Genomic DNA, 11,479 nt, shown 5'->3' on the forward strand with positions numbered 1-11,479 from the left:
TGAAAAGTGAAAGCGATTTGAGTTGTTTGTTTGTTTGTTCTTCTCTGTAAATGGGATAGAAGAAAAAATGAGTTTACTGAAGCAGCATCAATGACTGCAACAGACTCTTAACTTCCCTCTTTCTATCTCTCTCTCCCCTTTTCCTTTTCAAGAATTGGGATTTGGTCACTTTCTTCAAAGATTCAATCTTTGAGTTCTTTTGAAGAAAAAAAAAAGAACCTTTCTTTAATTTCAGTACACTTTTTGTTTTTTGAGGAGAATTGAGTTACTAAAATGAAAGGGTTGAAGTTACCAAGTTGGCTTGGTTTCTTATGTGGTTGATATTGATTGACTTGGCCCCACTTGAGAATATAAGTTACTTGAGAAAAAAAAAATCAAATCTTTTTGGATATATCCACTCTGTTCTTGCACTGTTCCATTTCCAATTTTGGCTTTTAGGGGTTCTTTTTGGCCTGAAACTCTTGGAGGGATCAAGTTAAGCAGTAGTTCTTGGATTTGATCTGAGAGATGGAAATTGATGAAGAGAATAATGAAAATAAAGGAGGGATGTGGGATTTAGAGCAAAAGCTTGATCAGCCTATGGATGAGGAGGCTGGAAGGCTAAGAAATATGTATAGAGAAAAGGTAACACGTACCTTTCTTTTGTGTGCATGAAATTGATTCCTCAGGAATAGGTTATTGTCAAAGATACCTTTTTTTTAGGGACCTTTTGCTTTCTGCTTGCTTTACTTCTTTACTGTTTCTCTTTACTTTTCCCCCCCTTTTAGTTTTAGCCAAAGCACTGCTGGATTCATTTGATTAATTGAACTTTTATGTGTTAGCACTCAATCAGCTTAAAGATGCTTGGATGATTTGTTGACTACTTGATCTTATTGCATGAGTAGTTTGCAGTCTCATAAAATATGTATGTAAAGAATTACATGGATCTAGTAAGACATTAATTAGTTCATCTGCCACTATAGATGATTGGATAGCTATTCTATAAGATCTAGAGAATGATTTTAGGTTGATATCAAATAACATGTGTGTGTACATATATTTAATGTATGGTTATGTAGTTCATCGTGTGTAGACTTGTATACTTCATCTTTATGAATGCAACAGTAATGAATGATCAAAAACAGATAACTGAAATTGTACATCATCTGCAAACTTCATACTTGCATTTCTTTGAATGTGGTTATGACCCGGTGCTTGCTCTAATTTCGTTGATCACAAAGTGAACAACTTATGGATCATTTTAGTTATGCTCATTGTTTAGCGAGTTGCCTGATTCATGTGTCTTAATTCAGAAATTCTCGACATTGTTGTTATTGCGGCTTGCTTATCAGAGTCTTGGAGTGGTGTATGGTGACCTTGGGACATCTCCTTTGTATGTCTACAATAATACATTTCCCCGTGGAATTGAAGATCCAGAAGATGTCATTGGAGCACTCTCATTAATTATATACTCTCTTACGCTTATCCCTCTCCTCAAGTATGTTTTCATAGTATGTAGAGCAAATGACAATGGCCAAGGTAAGCTGATTTTGAAGTAAAAGTTACACATCTGATTAATATATTGATACCTTGTATCTGTGTAAGCATGTCCTATGATTAGTAAGTGTTCCATGACTGCTTCAAAAGTCAGAGAAGGATGTCTAAATGAAATTATTCTGTGTAGCTGAAAATTCTAACTCTGTACTACTAACACATTTTGGAAATGGCATATATGATGATTTAGCTTTGATTGTCCACCTTTCATTGGCTGGATTAAGATAGCTGTCCTTTCTCTCAGTTTGAAGACCGGCCAATTAGAGAGAACAGAGAACTATAATTTCTAGGTTACAACTAGGAACCTAGCATCGATAATCAGGGCTAAAAATCAACAGGATGCGGGAAAGAGTGTGTGTTGTGTAAGGTGGGGTGAGAGATGGAGAAACTATAGAACAGATATATCAAGAAACTAATATACCTAATATTCTGGACTTGCTTTCTTCTTGGAGAAAATGAAATCAATGGTGAGGCTGTAGGTATGGCAACAACAACAACATACCCAGTGTAATCCCACAAGTGGAGTCTAGGGAGGGTGGTGTGTACGTATACTTTACACCTACCTTGTGAAAGTAGAAAGGTTGTTTCCCTAATAGACCCTCGGCTCAAGTAAAACATTTTGAAGAAGGTATGAAAAGGGAATACAATATTGAAGAAGCCATGATGCGGCTGTAGGTATGGGGAAGAAAAAAAATTCTGACTGAAATGCATAATGCTGCTGATTCCTCCTAGTTTGACACAGAAGATTCCTTTATTTTCTCTAGGATTTTGTATGATTGCAGCCAATGGTAGGACATCTGTTTCAGATTTGACATGGTCTATAAAACTCTCTTTCCTGTGAAATATTTTATATGATTTATTAACAATATGGTTTCAAAATTTGTTTGACAAGCAAAATGGTCATTGCTCCTTAAGCAATTTGGGTGATGCTTCTCGGTCCCTACTCCCTTTCTTTTTGGTATCTATTGTAATTAAAGTTTCAATACTCTTCCTTTCCCCCATTCATTTTCATGTCACCTAAGTTGATAAATGACAACAATTCACCTGCACTTACTACTTACCTTCAGAAAAACTCCTTTTTTTGCTTCACATAGATAATAATAGATGGAAGAACTTCTAGAATACTAGAGAATGACTGATATTCTCATTCCCATTGCCTATGTTTTCCAAATCTAGAATAAATGTATACAAAAGAGGATAAATTGTATATTATTTCACGTAAATAAAAAGTTACGATCAACCAAAAGAAGACTTCTGATCTTGATAGAGATTATGCCCTGCAGAAACACACCACATTCCAGGCATGGTTCTAACCTTATGCACCATACCACCACCAGCAACAGCATAGTATTTGTCCATTCTTCTTATCGCCATAATCTCGATATTTAATAGCTAAAACCTCATTAAGCAAAGATGTGGCAACACAGTGTTCCTCAAGCAACTCAAACTATTTCTTGCCATCTGTCACAATGCGATGAACAATATAAAGACAACTTAGAATGAGTCTTAAATTCTTAGCCACTCAATCCTACTTACATGAAACCCTGAAATTTCATCTTACACCTCTCAAAATAAGGAACCACTGCAGAATGCTTTGGAGGTATGATAAGATTCTTGACAAGAAATATGATGCAAGATTATCTGTTATAGAACTGTAATTAATAAAGAGGATTAGCTCCTGTTAACCTGGTACACCACAGCCCACTTGTTCAGTCACTGCATCGATTGAAGCACTCAAACTGTTGCAGTCGACTAAGCTCTCTTTGTCGAAAAGGAAAAGACAGTCTAGCATCCCCAAAGCGGTCTTCCCAATTCTTTTGTATTACTAACCAAGCAATCCCAGAGGCCAAGCTGGCACAATTTGGAACAGCAGGGATAATGGGCTCTCTACCTTTCTCCACTCAAATAGCAGGCTTTAGTTTGTGATAGATTCATACCCGGGACGTGCGCCTAACCCACACATCATGTTCCGCTCTCTTACTACTAGACCAAGCTTAGTCTAATTGGAGATGTGAGCAGTCTATCCAATTATTTTGCCCTCAACTTAGTCTTATTGGAGATGTTTTATCACAAGGAATTGTCTCTTGAAGTCCTCTCAAATTAAAACGTTAAATGTGAACCGAATATTTTCCCTCTATTACCATCAAATGATACCTTAAAACAAAAAAGAGTACTAAGAAACCATACCTCCTAGATTGCAATATGTAGTCTTTGGTCTGCCTATCATTATCCATTAGGCTGACTCCGATCCTCCATTAGACAAGAGAACCTGTACTGATACTAAGAAACCATGCCTCCTATAAGTAGCTCATATTGCTATAAGGACAGAGTGTTACAATATGAAATTGGACAAATGAGAGATTCTCTAATCAAAATTAATGCCTTTGCTTAATATTTTCTTGCTTGACAAGAGATATCGAATTTTGATTCTTAATTTTTATTATATGCCAAAACAACCTTCTTATGTGACTGTCTCATAGATAGGAATGCTTTCCTGAATATTAATGTTTTTTTGTATGGACTGTTTTGTTTAGAAATTGAGGCTAGTTGTTCACTGCAGCAAACCGATTCTCTAATTTTGATGATATTATGAAAGCTTCACTAAGTAAAATTGAACTTCATTTTAAAATCAACTGATATGACTTTGTATTGGTCATTCATCAGATTTTGTCACATTAGGTTAAGATAGTTGCTGTTTGTTTCTTTATGTTTTTCTGAATTCCTAACTATTGTGCAACTATAGTGAATCACGAGATACATTTTCTGATAATTACTTGGTACCTTGTCAGTTTGATGTAATTGTAACTTCTCTCTGCCAGAATCTTCAGCTACATGTTCCTAATGCAAGAATTAGATAAATAAAAGAAGCATCAATATAAGTATTCTATGATGCACTAGGGTGGAAGAACTGAATTTACCATTTTCAGGTGGGACTTTTGCTCTTTATTCATTACTCTGTCGACAAGCTAAGATAAATACAATTCCAAACCAACACCGAACTGATGAGGAGCTGACAACTTATAGCCGTAGCACATTCCATGAGCATTCATTTGCTGCGAAAACAAAAAGATGGTTGGAGGCATATCCATATAGGAAGAACACACTTCTTATTCTTGTAGTTGTTGGCACCTGCATGGTAATTGGTGATGGAATTCTCACTCCTGCCATATCAGGTACATTAGTTTGAAGTTCATCTTGTACTTGTCAGCTGTTACTGACTAGGTTGACATTCATCACTTATTATTTAGTGAAGAACTCTACCTGATAATATTTTTCTAGAAAACCAATCTTATCAGCCGGTATAGATAAAACTCAATGATTAGAAACGACACTTCAATACATTTCTAGTATAGTGTACCTGCTGATAGTTTTATTGTACTTAGATTATATTGATGACTACTTGTTGAACTTGTATTTAGTGATTAGAGTAGGAAATAATGACAACATGCATCCATCACAAAAAGTACTTGAGTTGCACTCTATAGAATCCACTATTGCTAGCGTTGTTCGTTTCTTGTAGCTACTCCTTGTACATCCAAACTCACCATTTGATGGTGGAAATGCCATTTAAGTTGTCAAGAATCTACATTGTATGCTTCACCATATTTAATTTCTTTTAATGCTTCTAAACCCACAAATTGATAAGGAAACTGTCAATTGAAGTTTGGCAACAACATCTGAGATTGATTGACGATTATCTCTACTTTTCTTGGTGGGGATTCCACTTTAGTAACAAGTTACTTGATATTACTAAGATTCTGCTTTGGCGAAAGCTACTTGTTGCTTTTTACCAATAATTTTAACCAATAAAACACCATGCTTGACCAACACATAGTATTATATACTTCTGCGCTTCTCTTGATGAAAGTCATGAGAGGCGAGGATTAAAGATTTGCTAACATGATGATGTTGATTAGAATTAGCTTGGCTACAAGAACGCGACTTAGTAAGAGACCGACAGTACACCATAAAAGAGGTTATGCTCTAACCTGATTGGAGTATCGGCCTACTGTGCTTGTTTTTACTGATACATGAGGATATTCCCTGTCAACTCAACCTCCTTCAAAGCTAACCTCCCCTAGTGTATTTCATGAACAAAATGAGCATTTCACCAATAGTTTCCAGCTCAAAGGCAAGTTGGCTGCTGAGACATATATGAAAAGCCAATTCTACATCATTGTAACGTGATTCCTAAAGGTGAACCCTATGAATTCTAGAGGGGATCCTGGTGCATGGATTATCATTTAGTCCTATGTGCCACTTAGTTCCCTGTGCTTCTTTTTGGTGTTTTTTGAGTTCTGACTTTTCGTCATCTATTTTAGTTTTTCAGCTGGCTCCATCAATGCCGACCTGATGCTTTTTCTTGGGTCAAGCATGACTTGAATTGAAGATTTCTTCCTACTCTGATATCATACTGACTTCTGTGATTGACTTCAAGCTTACATTTTAGAGATGATATTCTTATTTATTTTAGTTGTTCAACACTTCTTACTCTTGTTCTAGTAAAAAAGTTTTCCTAAAAAACTTACTCTCCTTCACATAAAGAATAACAAATTCGAAGGGTTAAAGCATTTAATTTCTTGTAAATCTGGACATTGATGATTGGTCCCTCAAGCTTCTTTGAAATAGTTGACATATTTAGGAAGTACATGAATATTACTATATATCATGTTGACACTTAAAAATATTTTAGACATATGCTGTGAAAGGTCCCTTCATGACAATGTTTGACTGGACAGGAAATTTACGAGAGAACAAAGATTTTTGAAACTTGTGGTCTTAAATGTCCCATGAGATTTACAGATTTCCGTGGCGGTTAAAGCATGCCATTAAGGGTAAATTGTGAAGTTTAAAGTTAATTTGTTTCCAAAGAAAATAAATGTTATATTGTTTTTGGAACAGATTGATTGGAAATAGTGCCAAAAAATGGAACAGAGGAAGCAATAATCAAAGAAACAATTGTGTGATTCTCTAAATAGTAATAGTGTCATATGAAGTGGGACAGTGAATCTATATATGTTTGTTGTTTCTTCTCCGTAAAATCTTAATTTGAAGTTATTATAGTAGAAAATTCAAAGTTAAAAGGAGGACTTCTTGTGGGAAGTGATTCTTACTATCATGGATGCCGAGGGCATGATAGGTTTTGAGGCATGTTGTAACCTCATAAAGGGAAGGAGTGTGGAAGGATATAACGATTTGGATTGAAGTATTTTTCAAATCATCAGGTTCCCAGTTGATAATGATTAGCACATCTGATTCTGGCTCACAGTATTTGTAGAGGCTAAACCTTGAAGAGAGAATTCCCAGCTTACTCTCTTCATTGTCAATAAGCATGTCACGGTAGCTAAAATACTCAGAAAGAACAAAATACCAAAGTGTCCTAGGAAGTATCGTTGAGAAGATCTATCTAGGATTAGGAATGAGACGAGTTCAAGGATTTCCTGACAAAGATCTATGGCCATCAGAGCTCATAGAGGATGACAGAATGATGTTGAAAAGGGTATACGACAGATGCTTATGGTGGGAATGAGGCTTGGATGGAAGTCAGTTTGGTAGAGAAAAGCATCTAAGAAAGTGATGACTTTTTCATGGTATCTACATGGAATGCTTTCTTAAGGGCATTTTAAAATTTATTAGGTAATTTTCTTAAAAGCAGATTAGTAAGAGGAGATGATGTTTGTTAAGTTGGTGTTGCATGTGTTAGTCACAATGGGAAGAGATGGACCACCTAGTACTGCATTATAATTTTATTTCTGTTTATGGACCTTCGTATACTTTTATTTTATGTAGCTTAGGTTCTCTCAAACAGTGGTGAAATGCTATGGCAAGTACGTGCATTGAGAAACAAAAGCAGCCTTTGTTGTGTGCTTTTGAGATTTTTTACTTCATTTGTATTTTGGTGTAATGAAAAGAATTCCTTTTTGTCAAATTAGTTGAGGACAGGTTTTGGACTTGTTAGGAAATATATATATATATTATAACTTAATTTTCACTTCTATTTTATTTAGTATGATGATAATATGATATGAGCTTAATGAAGAAATGGGGATTCATATAGTGATCCCAACTTGTTTGGGACTGAGGCATAGTTGTTGTTGTCGTTGTCGAATTAGTTAGAGGAAATTTTGGAACTTCATGTCTTGATTTTGTATGCGATGACACTTGTTTTGGTGTAATAATCAACCAAAAGATTTTTTATTTATCAAAGAGAAGTATACTTCTATTTTGCAAGAAAGTACTTATGCAGAATATTTTTCTCAGTTCTTTCGGCTTCTGGTGGGATCAAGGTGGACCATCCGAAGATGAGTAATGGTATTAATCTACCTTCCAACTACCTTTCTTTGATGTGTTTGTTAATTACAGCTTGTTTACTTGCATCTCTTTCAGTTATTTATGACTCACTCACAAAGAAAATCATTATTCTGCTTGTTGATGCAGATGTAGTAGTGGTTGTTGCTGTCATTATATTAGTTGGTTTGTTTAGCTTACAGCATTATGGCACAGACAGAGTGGGTTGGCTGTTTGCCCCAATTGTGCTGCTTTGGTTTCTTTTAGTAGGGGGTATTGGTATCTATAACATCTGGAAATACGATAGCTCTGTTTTACGGGCTTTTTCTCCTGTCTACATATATCGGTATTTTAAAAGGGGAAAAAGAGATGGTTGGACATCACTGGGAGGGATCATGCTCAGCATTACAGGTTTTTTCCTCTTGCCCTTTTCTCTCTTTTCAAACATCTTTTTTTTTTTTGGTTATTTGTCAATAGTTATTACAGCACCAAGGTGATGAGTGTGTTCTCCTACTTATAATTGCTTGGCTCGCTATTTCAGGAACAGAAGCACTTTTTGCTGATCTTGCTCATTTTCCAGTGTCAGCAATACAGCTTGCTTTCACGGTCATTGTTTTCCCTTGCCTTCTTTTAGCTTATTCTGGACAAGCAGCTTACCTCATGCAAAATACGGATCATGTTGCTGATGCATTCTATCGATCTATTCCAGGTATTTCTCGCTCTTGAACTTTGATAATGTCAAAAGTGATGTTTTTTTCTCAATGGTGATAAAACAGATAAACATTGTGTGGACCTAAAAGGTCGTAATATCGATAGAGCTCTGGCCTCTGAGTGAAGATTGGAGTATCTTTGGCAAAGTGCACATTCAGTACACAGAAAAATAGCCTGTTACCACTTTATCTAATCATTGAGTTAGAGAACATACTCATTGGAGAGGATATATAAGAGAAACTAAGCGTGGGGTAACCAGTGAGATGTCAAGAAGGACTTGTCGCGAGCAAGGTTGTGGCTGAAGAGTAGTGATAGAGGAGAATCTGAGACTTCCTTTGCCAATAGAGACTTAACCAAATTCTTTTTAAATGATTTTTCACAAATCCAAAATTCTTAAATCAAGCACCACTTACCTATTGAAGCTTTTTTTTGGGGGGGATAAAGCCACTTACCTATTGAAGCTAAAGAGTACACCTTATCTCTTGTAATGGAAACATCCCTTTTTTCTTTCTAGTGATTATCAGACACAGATGATTTCTTTTCCATGTAACAAGACTTGAATGCTATGACGAAGGCTGGTCCACTGTATCCTATTCATTGTTACTAACATTTAACAAGCTATAAGGATTCATGTATTGGGTAGGACAGGATCTCTGAATATGGGGCGGGAGGTTGTGGCGTGGAAACATGTTCATAAATTCCTAAATACTCTGATCATGTAACATTGATATTGTTCACACATTTACTATGTTAATAATACAAACTGAGCCTATTTTATTTTCACGTAATTCTAAAAAGCACTAATCAGGTTATATATCATGTCATAGTGTACAGTCTATGTGGATTACCATTTTCCGCCTACCTTTGAAGAAAAAAGAGGGAAACAAAGTAGAATTATCAAGGAAGATATGGTAGTAGTAAAAGGTTACTAAATATATTAGTATAATGTATCTGGCCAGAAATAATCTTTTTTTCTTGATGCAGAAAGCATATACTGGCCAGTTTTTGTCATTGCAACATTAGCTGCTATTGTTGCCAGTCAGGCTACCATATCTGCAACTTTTTCAATAATCAAGCAAGCTCTAGCACTTGGCTGTTTCCCAAGAGTAAAGGTTGTGCATACATCAAAGAAGTTCTTGGGGCAGATATATATTCCTGATATTAATTGGATTCTTATGGTTCTTTGCATTGCCGTTACTGCTGGATTTAAAAATCAAAGCCAAATAGGCAATGCTTACGGTGAGTTTGTGCCTTACATCTAATATTTCTTGATTCCTTTGGCATTTTAAACATGCAAAGACAGATTTCAGTCTTGATAAGATTAAATTTCTGAGGGGACACTGGTTGACTGATAAATATATTTCTGTTTGTTGTCTTCCTTTATGTATGGTCCTTATTAGGGGTTCATATCTATTTTTGGTGATAGAGTTACATGCACTCAAGCTGATGCATGTTGATGGTGTACTTAATCAGATCATTGTAGGTTACTGTAGTTCTCTTTGGAGCTTTCGCTGACATGCATGCTAAAGTTACAAGTTTGTTAATGAAGTGAAGTCTGGAGTTCAACAATTAGAATGTAGTTTAATATTAGCACGAGCTAATCAGCCGTCTATGGTTTAGGTTTCTTTCCTTATCATTTGGAGGAGAGAAAGATAAGGTGTGTCTATTGGTTCAACAATAAAATTGAAGTGGCACATCAGTTTAAAGTTGTCCCAACAAAATCAAACCAGAAGATGTATCCATCTTTTCATATTAATAATCCCTGTTCTGAAGTCTTGCAATTGATTTCTTATTACTGTTGACAACAGCCTTACCTTGAAACTCACTAGTTGACATGGCATTTGTTGAACAGGAACAGCAGTGGTGATAGTCATGCTGGTGACGACATTGCTCATGACTTTGATAATGTTACTAGTATGGCACTGTCATTGGGTTGTTGTCCTTATCTTCACTGTCTTATCTCTGGTGGTTGAATGTACCTACTTCTCAGCAGTACTTTTTAAGCTTGACCAGGGTGGTTGGGTTCCCCTCGTGATTGCTGCAGCTTTTCTTGTCATCATGTATGTATGGCATTATGGAACAGTGAAACGCTATGAATTTGAGATGCACAGCAAGGTATCTATGGCATGGATTCTTGGGCTTGGCCCCAGTTTAGGATTGGTACGTGTGCCAGGAATTGGACTCGTGTACACCGAGCTAGCTAGTGGAGTGCCTCACATCTTTTCTCACTTCATTACCAACCTACCTGCTATACACTCAGTTGTGGTATTTGTGTGTGTAAAGTACCTTCCTGTTTATACAGTTCCAGAAGATGAAAGATTCCTTGTGAAACGGATAGGACCGAAGAATTATCACATGTTCCGCTGTGTTGCTAGGTATGGTTACAAAGACCTCCATAAGAAGGATGATGACTTTGAGAAAAAGCTTTTCGATAATCTCTTTATGTTTGTCCGGCTGGATTCGATGATGGATGGCTGCTCTGACTCTGATGAATACAGCTTATATGGACAGCAAACCCAACATTCAAGAGATTATAATGGGAACTCATCTACTGCAAATATTGAACTCAGTTATTCATCAATGGACTCGATAGCCCCTGCCAAATGTCATCCTCAGGGAAACAGCACAATCACATCATCAGGCCACGAGAGCAACCAGACCGAAGTAGATGAATTGGAATTCTTAAACAGTTGTAGAGATGCTGGGGTTGTACACATACTTGGGAACACTGTAATTAGAGCAAGAAGGGAATCCAGGTTTTATAAGAAACTTGCTATAGACTATATATATGCATTCCTTAGGAAAATATGCAGGGAAAATAGTGTCATCTTCAATGTACCGCATGAGAGCCTCTTGAATGTTGGACAGATTTTCTATGTGTAAATTAACAATTCGAATATTATGGATTTTCTTCACTGTCTCATCTCTTGTATTATACAGTAACTTT

At 36.2% G+C, this 11,479-nt stretch overlaps 1 protein-coding gene across 1 annotated transcript; it reads left to right on the top strand.

The window, feature by feature from the left end:
- The first annotated feature begins 201 nt into the window (after positions 1-201).
- Positions 202-11,455, top strand: LOC125834479 (potassium transporter 11). Its single transcript, XM_049513627.1, has 8 exons — positions 202-624; positions 1,293-1,518; positions 4,461-4,706; positions 7,795-7,845; positions 7,972-8,232; positions 8,363-8,530; positions 9,517-9,771; positions 10,385-11,455. The coding sequence occupies exons 1-8, from the start codon at positions 508-510 to the stop codon at positions 11,413-11,415; spliced, it is 2,355 nt and encodes a 784-aa protein (XP_049369584.1). The 5' UTR covers positions 202-507; the 3' UTR covers positions 11,416-11,455.
- The last annotated feature ends 24 nt before the right edge of the window (positions 11,456-11,479 follow it).

This window comes from Solanum verrucosum, unplaced genomic scaffold (assembly GCF_900185275.1).
Source record: "Solanum verrucosum unplaced genomic scaffold, falcon-dt-bn FXZP01000287.1, whole genome shotgun sequence".
NCBI lineage: Eukaryota > Viridiplantae > Streptophyta > Magnoliopsida > Solanales > Solanaceae > Solanum > Solanum verrucosum.

Coding starts and splice junctions, on each gene's coding strand:
- LOC125834479 (XM_049513627.1), top strand. CDS start 508: ATGGAAATTGATGAAGAGAATAATGAAAATAAAGGAGGGATGTGGGAT. Junction 1,519..4,460: donor AGCAAATGACAATGGCCAAG/GTAAGCTGATTT, acceptor TACCATTTTCAG/GTGGGACTTTTGCTCTTTAT. Junction 7,846..7,971: donor CCATCCGAAGATGAGTAATG/GTATTAATCTAC, acceptor TTGTTGATGCAG/ATGTAGTAGTGGTTGTTGCT.